The following is a 17,935-nucleotide window of genomic DNA, read 5'->3' as shown; positions in this document are numbered from 1 at the left end:
CCCCAAGTTACCTTTTACCTTCACGATAATTTATGAGCTGCTCTGGAGCCTTGAAGAGACAATATGCTTGCCATAAAATTAACTGTAACAGTCTTGTAGGTTATAATTAACACTGGGAGGGTAGCAGCGACTGGATGAAACACATGGCGTAATTGATGGTGAAACTGGAAATGAAGCAAGCTAACAAAATCGTTACGGCGCTCGCGGCCTTAGCAGCACCTCGGCTTTCCGAGGGTTAACTACGATCGCCTTCCAGGGCCCTGTCTTCCAGTAGGGAAGGGGCCAGAGCTGGCCAGGGGGAGGTGGGTGGGTGGAGGTTTTGCTGGCGAGGCCACAGGGCACCTGGATGGATATGGAGGCTGTCTGCAGTCTGGAAAGAGAGACAGGCCAAACCGAGAGCCGGGCTGAGCGTCGGGCAGCGAGATTCCTGGCGTTCACAGCAAGCCCTACAAGCATGCCTCATAGACATGACTTCATTTTCTTGGTAAACAGCATCTTTTTTCCCCCTTTCTTCAGCAAAGAAAAAAAGATACGGATAAAAAGAAGAGACTCAGAACTTCCAAAATGCCCTTCAAAAGGCTGACGGTATTTATTTAGAATACAACAGAACTCGAGCATTTCAACTTGACGTGGACATGTCTTAGTGAAAAATGAAGATAAGTCCACTAAACCTAACGGTTTATTGAACTAAAAAGTACCCTGTCCAGAGGACAGTATGGAGAGAAAGCTAATCAGAAAAGTGTCAATCACTCCTACCCAGGACAGAAACGCTAAACTATTCCTTTCATGCACAGATATGGAAAGGCCTGATCGATACCCTGAAAGCAGTGCCTGTTCTAAACACACGGGAGTCACTCCAATAATTTCAATAAGTAATGTGAAGGTGATTGACCCATTTTTGGTTTTTGATTTGTTTGTTTTGTTTTCTGTCCTGAGACAAGAGGCTGGGACTCATTCTGATGTGTGATACAACAGTGTCCCCTACAGGCCGGCAGAATTGCTCCCCACCCCCTCTCCCCCATCACTGCCTCTGCTGAATGCAGAGTCCAACTTTTATCTGTAACCCAGGATATACGTTACAGCATAAATTGGTAAAATGCACTGGGGACATCGAAAGAGGGAGGAAGATGGTGACTCTCCGTGCGCAGTACGTGGCTTCCTAGACATGAACACACTGTACAGCAGGGGACAGACCCATCACAGACTAGATACAACCTCCTCGTTCACCTTCAGGGGACCCCCTCAGATCAGCCTTGACTAACCAACCAGGACTCAAAATTTCTCCACTTAAAAGATTTACAGATTCTGGGAGGCTACACTTTGACATTCTCGACGGCCCTACTCCCACTTTCTAAAAGATTGTACAACATAAAAGAGGGACATAGCTGAAAAGGTAATAACATTCCTTGAAGAGACTTCTGGCTGGGAGCTTCATAAAGCATGGGCTGGAAATTACTTCTTCAGAGAGAACGGGGCACCCACCACTTAAAAAGTGCCCATGGGTACATACATGACCTCCTCCACATGGGGTAGGATCCTGCCTGGGCTCTGAGTCCTATGTTGTAAAGCCTTGTTGCTGTTCCTGCAGTGGCTTTCCAGCCTGGGTCTGAGCTGGGCCAGGCTGGCTTCAATTCTACTCCCAACATTACCTGTGTTGCCTCAGGCAAGTTACTCTGTGTCTCTCTGCTTCTGTTTTCTCACCTCCTGAACCACTTAAACCCTGCCACCTAAAGTCCCCAGTGCATGGGAGCTGCTATTCTTACCCCAGGGAGCACAACTGCAGACCTCAAGGAGGGAAAAGGGTGAAGCCATCAGGAGGTAAAACCTACTCCCCCTCCAGCTGCTCCCTGGGCTCTGACTCAAAGATCCACGCCTTGTCCAGCGGGAAGGTACCTTCCAGGTCACCGGGATTGAGCTGCTTCTCTTTGAGATGAAGTTGCTGAGACCCTGAGTGTCTGTGACAGGCCCTGAGCTAATAGCCAGCTGGAGACAGGATTCAAGCTGGAGTTCAGGCCTCTCTGTCTGTCAATTCCATGTAACGGTGCTTAGAGCAGGGCCTAAGCGCAGGGCAAAATCTGTCATCCCCACACCAATTCAGTGAGGCGGAGCCCCTACCATGGGGCTAGGGTTTCACACGGAGGCATGCTCTCCAAGGATGAATATGGCCGGGTTTATTCTCGACCTTTCTATTTTGATCTAAAGCGGGGTGGGCAATTTTTTCTGAGCTCCTAGGTACTTGCTCTAGGGTGTTTTACATGGGATTTCTTCATCAGCCCTATGAAATACTATTTAGCCCCTGCGTAAGTTACAAATGAGAAAACTGAGCTCAAGAGGGGTTAAGTAACTTGCCTGTAATTACCTAGAGTTATAGACACGTATTATGCAATACAGAAAGATAAATGCTGTTCCAGAGTTTATGCTGCGATTCTGTGCAAAGAAAGTAGGAAGAGAGGGAAGAACCCAGGCAACTTCCGCAGAATCTATGCTCCCAACCCCCATGCCATGTTAAAGAAATCTGCTCTGGAAGAAAGCAACCCCCCCCCCCAACTATTTATCATTAAGAAAGAAAGCAACCCTTCTCCCCCCACCCCACCCGGCATTTCCCTCTGGAAAGAAACAGCCCAGATTTTATCCTGTGACCCATAATCGCATATAGATTTCTCCGCCCATTTCTCACCCCTTCCGGGGACAAATCCCTCCCGTCCCACTGGCAGCCAGCACAATTTCACAAAGGAGCAGGCTCCCCCACAATAGCCAGGCAAATAATGACAGTCACACAAGAACACTCCAGGAGAGCAGGCCACTTTCTTTCCTTTCTTCCCACTTTCTTTGCACCCGACTGAAACGCTTTCACTGAAACGCTTTCACGGCGTTAATTATACGCTATTGCATAATACATTTTCCTCAGTCAAGTGTTACTCATCTCTATAACCTCCAGGCCTGTGATAGTGTCTGCTACCAGCTAGGCACTCGATAAATATTTGCTGAGTCAATGCATGACTGACAGCTCACTCCCCGTAACCATAACCACCACTTACGAACCGCCAGCGCGCATTCACACGCGCAATTCCCCACCACCTCACAGGTAGGCCCGGCCTCTCTCGTCAGAGACATTTGTGTGGGACTCCTGGGTGGCTCAGTAGGTTAAGCGTCTGCCTTTGGCTCAGGTCACGATCCCAGCAACCTGGGATCAAGTCCCACATTGGGCTCCTTGCTCAGCAGGAAGCCTGCTTCTCTCTCTGCCTCTGCCTGGCATTCTGTCTGCCTGTGCTCGCTCTCTCTCTCTCTTACAAATAAATAAATAAAATCTTTAAAAAAGAGAGAGAGATTTGTGAGTATGACCTGGCCTGAATTTGAGCCTTCCCAAAGCGAAGACCTCCAAGGGGACACCTTTCCTGAAAAGTCGCTGGGAGCCAGAACGCAGACTATCTAGGGAGAATTGAATGCTCTGCCCCTGCCCCGCCACCCCAGCATGGCATTCCTTAGACACTGGTATTCCGCAAATAGCTCAGTCATTCCTATGACTCACCAGAACGGGCACAGCAAGTTTTACAACAATTGATCATTTTATGATGCCGATCGGGAAAGAATATGTTACATCTGGGCGCCTGGGTGGCTCAGTGGGTTAAAGCCTCTGCCTTCGGCTCAGGTCATGATCTCAGGATCCTAGAATTGAGCCCCGCATCGGGCTCTCTGCTCAGTGGGGAGCCTGCTCCCCCCCTCTCTTCTCTCTGCCTACTTGTGATTTCTCTCTCTGTGTGTCAAATAAATGAATAAATAAAATCTTTTAAAAAAAAAACAAAGAAAGAAAGAAAGCAAGAAAATGTTACATCTTTCGACTGCAGGATCCTATTTGGGTCCTACTGAGTGTTGCTGAAGAGGCAGGGCAGGGCAACGTCCGTACGCTTTTCACTTTCCAGAGTTGCGCTTAGGAGCCAAGTTCTTGGCTGTCCTCCCACTAGAACATAAGCTCCATGAGAGAAGCCCTTTCATCCATGTGGCTCCCGGCTATGTTGCCAGCACCCGGAACAGTGCTTGACAAACAGCAAGCCCTTGGGAAGTATTTGTGGAATAAATGAATGGATTCATCAATGTTTTCTCAAAAAGTTGAAGCAGCGCTGCTGGTGAGAAATAACCCGCCACCGATCACCATCAGAATCTGCCGGGAGCGGCGCTCACGCTGAAGGCTATGCGCTGATTTTACAAAAAGATGCGCAGAAGTCAATTGGCTTTTGTCTCCCATAAAACTGTTCAAATAATGACAGTAACAATGGTAATAACATTAACAACACTGGCCTCCTTAAGATAAGTTGCTGTAGCTTGGGGGAAAAAAAAAAAAAAGGTAACCCTATCTCTAGACTCATTTAATCCTCGTTCTAAATTTATACAATGTTTCAATTCCTACACATTTATGAGGAGGTTTTATGGAGTTACCGGGTTTTATGGAGTAATCTGGTTCAGATACACAAAGGACCTTCTTCTGCTAAGGGCAGCAGAAAGCGGAGACGGCAATTATTAAAGGAGATCGGACAGATGCGTTAGGAAGGGGAGGCAGGGATGGCAAGCAGGCTGGTGGCTTCCTGTCCCTCCCTGGAAGCTCCTTCACTTACCCCTCTCCCAGGCCCGCAAACAAACTCAGCGCGCTGCAGCGGACAGCTACAGCTACCTGACCCGGAGAAAGCCGCAGCTTCTGCCTCCCAACTCACTCGGCCTGAAGGAGCAGCAGCCCCTCTCTCTAATGAGTGACAGCAGTTGACATGGGCAGATGACTCCGTCACATGCTGTCTCAGAAGCCCCTAACATCAGCCTCGTCATCCCCTAGCCCGTCCTTGAGGCCAGTGGCTCCATTTCTTGTGACCACCGTTCCTGGGGGTGGCAAACAAATCCAGGCCCACGTGCCAGGTCACCAAGGCTTGATCACTGCACTGATACCATTAAAGGCACACGAGGATATTAGCAGGTAACCAGGAGAAAGCAGCAGCCTGGAGCAGGTAAAATTAAACTGGAAGCCACGTTTAAAAAATGTATTTATTTATGTATTTATTTCAGAGAGACAGCAAGAGGGCGCAGGGAGGAGCAGAGGGAGCAGGAGAGAGAAACTCAAGCAGACTCCACGCTGAGTGAAGAGCCCGATGCGCGATCTCATGACCCATGAGATCATGACCTGAGCTGAAACCGAGAGTAGGATGTTTAACCAACTGAGCCACCCAGGTGCCCCTGAAGTCATATTTACACTCGGCATTGCCCCTCCTGGGTTAAAGGCATCCTCTTATACATAGAAATGGCTCTAGGGAGGCCTTTCCCATGCCCCCCCCCCCCCAGTTCTAGTTCCTTTCCAGGAATGGCAAGGGACCAGGAATCACAGCCTCAGGGGTGAGACCCTGTCTTTTGGTCCTGGTCCTGGCTCAGTTCCGTGGTGTCCACTTCTGGGCTCTTCCTCAAGCACCCAAGTCAGCCTGTGCACACAGTGTCCCTCCTCGCTCATGCTGCAAACAGGGCTCAGGGTGCAGTCTTGAGACTGGGACACCGAGGAACTACAGACTAGAGATCTCTCCTCATATCTAATTTCAGGGTTTCCACCTCTGGCAAGAGGAGATGAATATGTATCCAAAAAAGCAAAGGCTGGCACCTCCAATGGTCATTCCTCTTCAAAATGAAAAAGGACCTCAAAGTACTTAGGAACAGAGGAATGGGCTGCGAGGAAAGCTACTCTGTTAGCTTTCAGCCAGACATTGAATTACTCTTGAGTTCCAGGCACTGTTCTAGATGCAGGGAGCTGTGGTCAACAGACACCAGGGTTCCTGCCCACCCAGGGTGCGGCTCTAACAGAGGCATGATCTGGGCTGTGAGTTTTGCAGTCGGTGAACAGGCAAATCCCCTGCATTCACCAAGTTTACATTCTGGGAGGAGCGACAAAATGTCAGCACGGAATCAAGTACATATACAATACATGTCAGGTGATTCCTGTTTGTAAGGTCCTACCAAATTGTAAGCTTCCCTGGAGCAGACTCCAGGGCTAAGTCACCTTCCAGGTTCCTGCAGAAGAAGAATGAAAATCTACAGGCTAGCCACCGTGCTCCCATTAGCCCGCCCTGATCTCCCCGGTGTTCCACGACGCGTTATTTCAAAACTGACACTATACCACGCTCATCTTAATATTTCCCAGAGCATTTAGCACACTTATTTGTATAGAACAAGCACTCCATAAACAATCGTTCATTGCTAAGCTGGACTGGATCGACTTGTTAGTTTTAGACATCATTCGGGCCTGCCAGGAGGCAAAAGGAGAGGCCACAAATCCACAGAGAAAACCTTAGTGGATCCGCTGAAGTAACTTCCACAAATGGCTTTCCTTGTTGCATCCAGACCACAGCTCTGAAGCTGACTGGCTTTAGAAAAGGTTTTAACAGCTAGATTTTGGAGCCCTGACAAAGATGGATCTGTCCTAGAGGTAAATGAGACGGCAAAGGTTATGGTGACTATGGTCAGTGATAAGACGGTCAATGAGAAGATGGCTCTCTCGTCCAGAAAAGGGCTAACTTGGCAGGTTTTTGAGCTGACAAAGCCCAACGTGGGGAAGACAGGTATACAAAGCCATCTAGATCTGGCGAGTTCGTTTTAACTGGATCAAGTAGTTCTGAAAGCTTTTCTAAGAAACGGCCATAAACGTTTTTTAAACTGTCCTCAGCACCATTTAAAGGCTCCTTGGGCCCAAAGCTGTCTGCCACGGGACCATCGAAAATCCTATTTGAGCCTAGAAGCAGAGGAGCTGTAAGTAGACAGAGTTTCCATTTAATCAGGGACATTCCTATCCAGTGGGCAATGCTGAGAGATGCTGTAACGGGGGAGACATAGAAGGGAACAAGGAATGGGGAGGGGGGTCTCCGAAAACAAATAAGAAAGGCCACCTGCAAATAAATAAAGGGCTGGGCCTACCCAGGGGAGATGGGAAATGGGCCCAGCTGTACTCTCACAACTTCATTTGGAGCTCCCTTCCCTCAAATGCGCCGCATACCCCTAACAGGCTCGTGAGCTCCTTCCCACTTAAAGGGGTAAGTGCTTATGTCAGCTATGTTTTTAAATCCCCTAATAAGAATGTAATAGCCTTGGACTGCCTGGGTGGCTCAGTTGGCTAAGCAACTGCCTTCGCCTCAGGTCATGATCCCGGAGTCCCAGGATCGAGTCCCGCATCGGGCTCCCAGCTCCATGGGGAGTCTGCTTCTCCCTCTGATCTTCTCTCCTTTCATTCTCTCTCAAATTTAAAAAAAAAAAAAAAAAGAAAAGAAAGAACCTAATGGTCTTATATAGGCACATAAAAGACGTTCAAGACATCATGTGTCATCAGGGAAATGCAAATCAAAACCACAGTAACAAGCCTAGGATATCTATAATCAAAAATACAAAGGAAAGTAAGTGTCGGTGAGGTTGTGGTGAATCTGCAAGCCTTGTGTGCGACTGCTAGAGCATAAAAGAAGGCAGCGGATGTGGAAAACAGTCCACCAAGTCCTCAAGTGACCATATGACTCAGCAATTCCACTCCCGGGTTTACACTCAGGAGACCAGAAGACTCAAAAACTTGTACACAAATGCATACAACAGTGTGATTCAGAACAGCTGAACAGGGCAAACAACCCAAATGTCCAATGGCTGGTGAATGGATAAACAGAACGTGGTCTTGTCATGCCGTGGACTATTACTTGGCAATAAAAAGGAATGGAGTACTTATATAGGCTACAACACAGGTCAACCCTGAAAGCATTGTGTTAAATGAATGAGGCTTGACACAAAAAAGTCACAGAGTGTAGGATTCCATTTACATGGAATGTTCAGGCAAAGCCATAGAGACAGAAAGTAGCTTAGTGCTTGCAAGGGACTGTGGGGAGAAGGGGGGATCGAGAGTGGCTGTTAACAGGTCTGGGGTTTCATTCTGGGGTAATGGAAATGTTCCAGAATTGGATAACGGTGATGGCTGCATCATCTTGTGAATATACTAAAAAATCATCCTCATCACCATCACTTAATTATAATACTTTAAAATTATTTATTTTATGGTACATGAATTTTTGTATTTTATGCATTATATCTTGATGGGGGGGGAAACCCTAATGGCCTGGCTTTCATCTTTTTTTTTTTTTTTTTTTGTATTTGTTTCTTACTTAGAAAAACTTTAAAAGCGCTGTTTCCAAGTTAAAAAGCCCCGTTAGTTCTACAAGTGTTCCTCCACTCCCCGTGTTAGCCCCGCCTAGCTCTCGGCTCACTCCAACTCCCCAAGGGCAGTCAAGTCAAAACCTAGGATGAAACATACACGGACTTTGGATAATGTTTAGAAGATTTTTGTTTCTATTTTAAATATAACTACCGTCTGGGTGACACCTGCATATGTAGACAGACAGTGTAGTTCAATGTAAGAGGATTTTCGGTGGTCCAACAATTCTGGTCTGCAGAGATGTCTACAGTGATCTACTTCCCCTGAGAGGCTTGGAGCCACTTGCCGCTCAGCTATGGTTAACGATGGTTCCCCGACCTTCCTTTCCACTGCCTTTCATAGCCCCTTTCTGGGAAGTGGCTGGAATCCCACCCCCAGAAGCCGGACGCATTTTCTCATGCCCAGACTCTCACGTGGTGTTCTGTGTATGGCATGTATATGAAACATACAAAAATGCTAATGAAATCAACCCACTCCTATTTCAGAGCACAGAGTCACAGGCTGGACCCGCTGTCTCGGAGAGAGAGTACAGAGAGCTTTGTGAAGCCCGACGTCACTGGTCAGAAGCCAGGATGCTGTGTTCACGGGGAGCTGGGAGAGAGCTTTAAGTAGATTACTCTTATCCATTAACAGTAAGTGAACTCGAACACGCAGCTTATGACCCGCCCACTGGCGGCAATAATTAACATCGCTATGATGGTTCTTTGAAAAAGGGATAAAGAAAGGAACAAACCTATCTACTCAATTAACATTATGTGCTTTTGTCTTCCTCATACAGACAAGAAATGGCGAAGTTGTGGTAAGAACAAAACAGCGTCTGGGAGTGACATGGATATTCAGCATCCAAACGCGCGATGTTGGGTGGCCAGGGGATGCGGTGGATCACAGTTTTTTTGTGGGGCATTTTCTCGAACACTTGATTTACCTACATTGGCTCAACCGAGCGAGCCAGCTGAAAAATAAAATATCTGATTCTCATTCTGATACGTTCAAGGCAAAGGAAGCCCATTCCTTTCCTTCGGCTGACGACGGATAATTATTCCACAACAGACATGCCCTCAAACTTCTCCGCAATCAAGGAAAAGGCACTAGGGATTTGCGGAAAATAAACCAAGGCGCCGATGTTTTGCTGTATTTTATTTAGGAAAACAACTCGGGCATGGACATGGAGCTGTACCTTTTCTTCAGTGCACTTTTCAAATGATAATTTCTTCCACTGTCACCATTAAATCTTAATCCATTCCAGCTCCTTGCATGGGTCATTGAGTCTATATGTACTGCTGTTATTTTAAAATGTTTCCCCTTGGTAGGGAGAGAGGGGGAGACAAGACGTTGAGAGCCAGATGGGCCTTCTTCACAGTTCATTTATCAGACCTAATACGCGGGGCTCCGCCCTCTTCTCTCTCCCTATTGCGGTTAAACCTCCATATAATTTGGTAATCATTTTCATTATCAGAGAGTGACCCTCGCGCCGCCTAGCCCGGGACGCCCAGTCCCAGCAGCTGCTCTTTCTCTGCCTTTTCCTACAGTAGACCCTAAGAACCTCAGGGTTTATTAGCTGCAGACTGACCTTTGGGCTGCGGAGGTCAAAAAGGGGTCAGAGCAGAGGGCTTGCCCAGTTCTTTAAAAGCTATAACAAGCTGTCCATCAGGCAGAGTGGACTGTATAAACAAAGCCAAATCTTCAGAAATTCTGTACCACTTCTGTTAACACTTACCCTGCATTCACACAGCTTCTCCTGATGTACTTTGGATCATTCAGCTCGGGGGGAAGTGAATAGACAGCCCTAATAAGCCTATTTGGAGAGGCTTGTTTATGGGATTACCGAGCTAGGGGAAGGAAACCCACAGCATTCAGATGTGCCTCTGGAATCGCGGGGTTGTGTGACACTGTGACAAACTTGGTTACCCCGAGTCATGCAGAAGTGACACTTTCCTCAAAAAGCTAAATTACAGGGAACATATGCTTTCAGTTTAAGAGAATTCAGGCAGTCCCAAACAATGGCAAGGCTCCTGGACTGAGAGAGAGAGAGACAAATATTTTAAAACCCAGTTACAAGTTCTGCTTTAAAATATTCTCCCGAACATCATTACTACAGAGGAACTGGCCGGAGCGGGGGGAGGGTGCGGGGCGGGGGGGGGAACCTTTATGACGACGGCCTTCTATGAAAGTCATTGCCAGCCGCGGAGTCTCCACTGACCTACATTACTTCAAGTTGTACTATTCATAACGCATTCTCCAACGTGCAATCGAAGGTAATTAGAGTCATCTGTATTTAACTTTCGGAGGAAAAAATTTCTATTATCTAATCTAACTGATCCCCTGATAGCTTTGATGAAAGTAAAATACTATAACCTATTGCTCGGCCTTTGGCGAGCGCTAATTATTTTCTGTCAAAGCACATTTTTCCTCGTGTAATTCCAAAGTCCACAATGGGCCGGTCGCGAAAACACAGGCGGCTCGGCGAGTGTGGCGGTGGATGTTTTATAACTTTCACCACTGCCCTCCTGATGGCCACTCGGGCCAGTGCCCGGTCCCAGACGGCCGGAGGACGCTTTGATGAGGCAACGAGAGGTGTATGGTTAACAGTCTGTTTATACAGATCATGTGGGTGAGTCTTTTAGATAGGTCACTGGGATGGGAAACATCAAATGGGGGTGAAGAAGGGGCTGGGGGGGAGGAGGATGGTTATTTAATACTCTGAAGACACTTTTCCTTCTGAGCTCTCAAGACATGACCCTCTTGAAATTTGCTTTCAGGTGTTTAGTTTTAAGGGGGTCTGCAGACTGTCAGCTGCTAAAGCTCTTTCTTTTCTCCTCCCCTGCCACAAAGGACTTGAGAATTTGTGTTTCAGATGCTAGACTCCATCAACTTCAACACTGGCTCCAGCTCCTGATTAAATTGTTAGCAGTAAAGGGCCAGAAATGCTGAAACCAGACTCCTTTTAAACAGGCCATTTTGGGCATGTTGTCTGATGATTTGGGATACTAGGGAATTATTGTTAACAAACCAAATGCACTCAACAGAAGACATCCATCCTCAACATTTGGTCTCTGAGCTGTCTTTGGAGGGATGGCGGGGGTGGGGGCTCGAAGAGAGATTACAGGGAAGTTCTTGCTTTCTTTCTCTCTTTCCTATTTAATAAGAATCACCAGGGGAAACGATATAAAAGGTTAAACACAGAGAGAAACACATCTTCGATGTCCCCACATGGATATTTCAGTATTTAATAAAATATACATACTTTAATGAATAAATATGCTGAAGTTAGAATACAAGAAAAGTTAAATTGGAGATTATTTAATTACTGTAGCTGAATCTGTCATTTACTCTGATTTGACTACACTACAAAAAAGAGGGGAAGGGGCGAGTATCGAGGTGAATTTTTAAATTATTCTTTCAATGCAAGTCTGAATTTAGAGATAAAACACATACTTGAGAAGCCACTTTCCAACACTCAGTTGGAACGCACCATTTGTACTCTTACCTGTCTCCTTTCTTGGAAATGCTCACCTTCAGCTTTGTTTGGACAAACTGATTTTCATGATAATTGTTACTAGCAAAGCCACCAATTACAAATTCTGTTGCATGGACCCACTTGAAGAAATATTAACATTCTCGACTCCCAGGCACACAGGATTTTTAAGCATCAAAAAAGACTCCAAGACAAAATTCAGCACGATCTGCCTGATTCCTCTCCCTCTTGCTGGGAGACGGATGATAATTCAACAATTTTTACCTACCGTTTGAGGGGAAGTGGTTCTGGCCTTGCACCCATCAATTGTTTTTCAAATAAGAGCAGGATAACAGAATCTAGAGTACCCAAGCCTCAATTCTGTAAAAACCGATGATTTGTGGCAACTTTCTCTCAGTAAGAGCTCTCTAACCACAGGTAAGTCCATGGGCAAAGAAACTAGGTTGAAGCCAACATAATTCCTACTTAGCCAATTCTAAAGCTGGGGTTCATCATTCGACCACTTTCAAGCAACCTGCCTCTCACTGAGTGGTGTAAGAGCACGGTGTGAATTTCCCAGACATCTGATCGAACTAGGCAGCAACGTTCGTCTTTAAAGCGTTGATTAAAAGCCTCCTTTAGCATCGGGTACTTCTATACTACATGCTCAGGATGCAAAATTGATGCAAAAGGTTACACTCGGGGATAAATCATATACACCTACCGATGACATCATGGTTCATTACAGTGAATGGAAGGGCCATGCACAGGAGAGCTAACGCTGGCTGATACCATCTGTAACTTGCTGACTTTTCATGGCCCCTCCAATGAGAGGAGTGAGACCCATCGTGAGGAAGGGCTCAGCTGAGTACAGCTCTTGTTTCTTTTGGGGATGACAAATCCCACGTCATCAGAGAACTAACCTGGCGTGCCACTCTCTCCTCAGGTTCTGACGTGTAGTGAGCGAGGCGAGGATGGCGGTCAAGATTTCATTCCTTTGTTCCACGGGGACCCCCTCTCTTCTAACTTCATGAAGCACAGCATTCGTCTAGAAGGAACGGTCCAAAAAAAGAACGGGAAAAATTAATAATAATAATAATAATAATAAAAGCCCATAAGCAAATAAGGACAGTAAATCAATGGCTTTTTTATTACAGTTCCCCTGCTAACAGATCAATACAGTAAATGGTGGTCAAAAATGGCCAGCATATATTTTGTATTTAATCAATGTACAAGGCACATAAGGTAAACTCTGAACCTCCATTGCCTTAAGTAACACATCGAGATGCTGTGTGTTCTCACTCTAATTTCCTCAGTGCACCGACGGTCTTTTTCCGGGGAACTGCCTCCCATGAGCTATTATTAGAAATGATTTTCACGTACACCTCACTGTGAGTTGTTTGTTTTGCCTTTTAAAAAAGAGCAGTCTCTGACTTTCGCTCGCTCTGTTTTCTGCCACCCAGCTGAGGATTTCTGTACTGCCTCTCCTATTGGAATCATTAATTTCTATTTCCAGCCATGCCAGCAATTTTTTTTTTTTTTTTGCTCACTCATTTTCCTTGCTTGTTGCAAATCAAGAGCTTGCAAAGAAAGAAACAATAAGAGCACAAAAATCAAATTCAGTCTCAAGGAGTCCTTCCAGCTTTAGAAATCCACGACATATTTCAAAGGATATGTACAGGGATTCTTGTGCACAGCAGACTTCCGATTTGAGAAAGAATCACTTATTCAACAGTCACGGCCATGGTCCTTATGAGAAATTAGGCTCACTGTTGAGTATAAAAACACTCCAGCTTCTACCTAGCATTGGAAAACGTCAGATGGTGCTTCTAGAAATAATGGAAGCCCTCCACAGCACACGCTGCTCACTCTAACAAGACGCGTTACATCCAAACTCAAATTTGAAAGTGTCATTTCAATTTTATCTACGACTTACTCCTGTATGCTCGTTTTACACGCGTATGTTTTAAACATGCAAATTCGTGTAACAAAAGCAAACAATTAAGAAAACAACACAGGGTATTCTATTGGCAGTTGAAATGAGAGTGAGCAAATGCCTTTTAACGATAGAACTTCTTGTCACACATATTTATCTTCATACAACTGGGACAGAAATCTTGAGAATTTAGACATGTTTCTCATTTAAAGTTGGTGTGGCTTCTTTGGAGGTGTTGTACCCAAAGCAAATGCTAAAAGGAATGAACCTGTTACTTTCTTTGTACCTGTCCTTCTCTGACTGACGCCAATGGCTTCATTCACTTAAGAGCACACTCACAATTTGGTCCTCGTGTAACTTAAAACACTACTTCCTTACTCCCCTGTGGCATTTTGCAGTGTATACTGAATGCCTTCGGGGACAGCCTTCAGGAGAGGTTAGTGAAGATCTGTTGTCTGGCTGCCTCCTACCCAGACCCCATCCCTCTTTCCTGTAACAACATCAAACCTTTTCTTCGGGAAGTCTTTTATCGTATGCCGTCTTAGATAGCCTGCCAACTAAGTAAAGTGTTCTGCTCTCTCCCATGAAGGATGAGGGCCAGGCCCACCTGATTTGCTTTTCCAAGCCTTGAGACACTTAAGAAGAATGACAAAGAAAGGGGGAAAAATTGGAGGCCACGGTAAGTTTCCTTAGTTCCTACCAACCATGGTCCTTGAAGTATTCCTGGTTTCCTGAAATTTCTGAGCAGAGCTCATTCTTCTTCTTTTGATACCCCTGAGTTATCCAACATCCTTTGAATCAAGTTCCATTTTGTTCGAATTCACCAGAATTCTGTTTCTGCGGCTTACAATCAAAAAACCCGAACTGCGACAGAAAGATAGGAAATACTACTTCCTTTGTTAAAGGATCCAAGATAATGTGACTAGCACTAGCCCAGAAGAGGACCCTGATCTCTGCCTCCTGGGTAAAGAATTACGTCGACCAGACCAGGCGATGTACCCAGCAGGACACTCTAAGCTTCGAGGGCAAGGACATTTTTAGGCCTCCAGGACAGAGAGGAATATTCATTTTTCTCTAGGTGCTTCTCCAGCACGAAGCCTGGGCTCCAAGTGGCTCAAGCAGGAGCTGCAAATGCAAGGACCCACCAGAGCCAGAAAGGTAACATGAATGAGTTTAGGCAAGATGACCCGATGAGAGCACGTGCTCTGTGAAAAAGGCAGTTACGGTTCAGCAACAGCCAACTCTGGTATCAGAGGTCTTGAGACCTCTGAAAAGAGGTCTCCATGGCACCAGATTCGTGCATTTTCAAAATAAACGAGAAATCTGTTTTGATTTTTTTTTTATGTGAGATCTCCTGACTTTTACATGGTGGAAACTCGTTTTGTTAAACTTTGAAAATACCACATGGCCAAACAAGAAACACCAGTGACTGAACAAAACTCAGACAGCTGCTCACGGGTGACCTCTAACATAAAAGATGTCTAATTTCAGAAAGGTCCTAGCATCAACGGGTATTCTGAAAACAGCATTGCTCCTCGTCTGAGATACTTGACCTCAGATACTTAAAGTTGGAAGGAACCTCAAGAAGTCTTGTCATTTATCCCTATGTCTGTAGGAACTTACTATTTTGCCAAAATAATAAGCAAAATATTTCACATAGAAGACAAAGTACACATCTACATTGACTCAAAGGACATCAAAAAAATAAACTCAATTCTCCTTCTGACTGTACTAAAATAACTTTTTAAAAAAGTAATTTCTCTCTTCTTTTGCATCATTTAAATTTTATCCAGAGGCCCTTGTTTTCCCTGGTCAGCCTCTTAGTGGGGAAGGAGAAAGGATTTACGAAAGCAAGTTTTACAATGTCGGGGATCCTGTCTGTTTACTTCATTACTGCACCCCCCGTGCTTGCCTAATGATTTTTAATAAATATTTGTCAAATCAGTAAATAATGAAGGAACTTGAAAAACAAGTACTGCAAAAACTCAGAGCAAGAGGAAACTGTCTTTTGAGACTTTACTATCAGGTAAACTTACAGACTCATCAGCTAGGCGACAGTTACCTGCTTTAGCAAGGAGTTCTCTCCACTTGACAAAAGAATCCACTTCTAGGTCTGTTTAAATAATTCCTGCAGTGTAGACTCTCCCGAACCTCAGTCATTCTAGCACAGTCTCAAAATTCTTGCCCCGTTTGTGTATGAGGTATACAATCTGATATTTTTATTTCAAATGATCCGCCTTTTAAAGTATAAAATAAATTCACTTCAATAGAAAATAGGAAAACCAGGGGTACCTGTCCTAAATTAAAAGATAACTGCAAAAAATATCATTAAAAACAAAGCTGTATGTTGATTTCATTCTAGATAGATGTTGCTTGCTGAAGGTTCTGGAACAGAAGCCTACTGAATTGTTGTAAATGAGGCCATCAACAAGTCTTGGTGAAAGTTAAAGACATGAAGACCTCCTTGACACAAAGATGTGGACTAAAAAGGAGCTTGCAAAGGGGGGGGTCCACTTTCTCACAGTGTGGTCCCCACACTCTGCAGAGTCCTGGAGTGCCACCTAGCGTTTGCCTGGCTAACACCCACGATCCACACCCTGAGCTCTGGATGCACCACCTTACTTACAATGATTTTCTGACACCTTACAGACAAATCTCTTTTTTCCCCCAAATGTATTCTTGTGGGGAACTCAAGATATAAAACAAAACAAAACTGGAGCAGTTCCCTTTAAAGAAGCTTCAATGGAGGACCTAAAAGCTCCCTTCGTCATGGGGCATCTCTTCAAAATCCCAAGGAACTGTGAAACACAAGTTGCCAACCTCAACCCAAGAGCATTTAAAAGAGTATTCAATTTCTTTGAAGTTTATACATCGCTGGTGGGAATGCAAAACACTGCCACTGTGGTAAGCACTTTGGCAGTTTCTTACAAAGTTACACATACACACTTAACATATGATCCACCAATCCCATTTCTGGGGATTTAGCTGAAGAAATGGAAGCTCATGTGCACACGGAAATCAATGCAAAAGTGTTCACAGCAGCTTTACTCAAAAGTGCCCCAAACTGGAAACAATCTCAATGCCCTACAAAGGATAAATGGATAAACTCCTTGTGGTACATCCATACAAAGGAATACTACTCAGCAGTAAAAAAGGACAGGCAAGGGACGCCTGGGTGGCTCAGTTGGTTGGGCGGCTGCCTTCGGCTCAGGTCATGATCCCGGCATCCTGGGATCAGGTCCCGCACTGGGCTCCTTGCTCGGCAGGGAGCCTGCTTCTCCCTCTGCCTCTGCCTGCCATTCTGTCTGCCTGTGCTTGCTCTCTCCCCATCTCTCTCTCTGATAAATAAAATTTTAAGAAAAAAAAGGACAGGCAACTGATAGAATGCAGCCACTTATTTGAATCTCAAAGTCATTATGCTGGATAAAAGAGCCTGGTCTCCAAAGATTAAACACTGCATGATTCCACTTACTGAACATTCTGGAAAAGGTAAATTACAGAGACAGAGAATAAATTAGTGGCTGCCAGGGGTCAAGATGGGTGAGGGTTTGTTATAAAGAGGCAACATAAAGGACTTTCTGGAATGATGAAACTGTTCTTTACCCGCACTGTGGCAGTGGTTACGTGAGTTTATACATATACATTAAAACTCTTAGGACTGTATATCCCCAAAATTCGAGTTTGATCATATAAAAATCTTACCAAATTTAATTGTTAAAACTCCTTTTCATCACATTTTTAGGACAAGAAAGAATGCAGAAAGTAAACGTCCATCTAGATACATCTAAATAAGTAGTAAAGATAGAACTATATGGAGTTTATGAAACAAAATGTTACAAAAAGAATCTTTTCAAGATATCAGAAAAGGATGGGTGAATTTAGATTGAGCATTCAGACTATACTAGTATATAGTATTTCATAAAGTATAGAGCAAAAAGAAGTCACTGCACAAAAGTTAATTTCAGAGGGTCAAAGAGCATTCTTTTGATAAGACTCGATGGTGATTTTTTCTCCTCATATTAGTGTTGGCTCCTAAAGGGTTGACTTTGTGCAGGAAATGTTAGTAGCCCATTTTCCCATCAGTAGTAACATAGAACTGTCTTCAAACAAGTACCAATTTTTTTAAAGATTATATTTATTTGACAGAGAGAGACATGGCAAGAGAGGAAATACAAGCAGTGGGAGTGGGAGAGGGAGAAGCAGGCTTCCCACCAAGCCAGGAGCCCAACTGAGGGCTCAATCCCAGGACTGGGATCATGACCTGAGCTGAAGGCAAATGCTTAACAACTGAGCCACCCAGGCGCCCCGAATGCACAAATTTTTAATAGTCTCCTGTTAC

General features: G+C 44.9%; 1 protein-coding gene across 3 annotated transcripts in view; it reads right to left on the bottom strand.

Moving 5' to 3' along the window:
- The window catches only part of FTO (FTO alpha-ketoglutarate dependent dioxygenase), a 373,941-nt gene that overhangs the window by 146,508 nt on the left and 209,498 nt on the right, over positions 1 to 17,935 (bottom strand). For all 3 annotated transcript variants that reach the window (XM_004744190.3, XM_045076078.1, XM_045076079.1), the window contains one exon: positions 12,584 to 12,708. In XM_004744190.3, the coding sequence (XP_004744247.1) occupies positions 12,584 to 12,708 (125 nt within the window). The remainder of the gene's footprint in view (positions 1 to 12,583; positions 12,709 to 17,935) is intronic.

The sequence above is a fragment of the Mustela putorius genome, unplaced genomic scaffold (assembly GCF_011764305.1).
Source record: "Mustela putorius furo isolate JIRA1106 unplaced genomic scaffold, ASM1176430v1.1 tig00000174_pilon_pilon_pilon, whole genome shotgun sequence".
Taxonomy (NCBI): Eukaryota; Metazoa; Chordata; class Mammalia; order Carnivora; family Mustelidae; genus Mustela; species Mustela putorius.
This window is presented reverse-complemented; position numbering and strand designations above follow the sequence as displayed.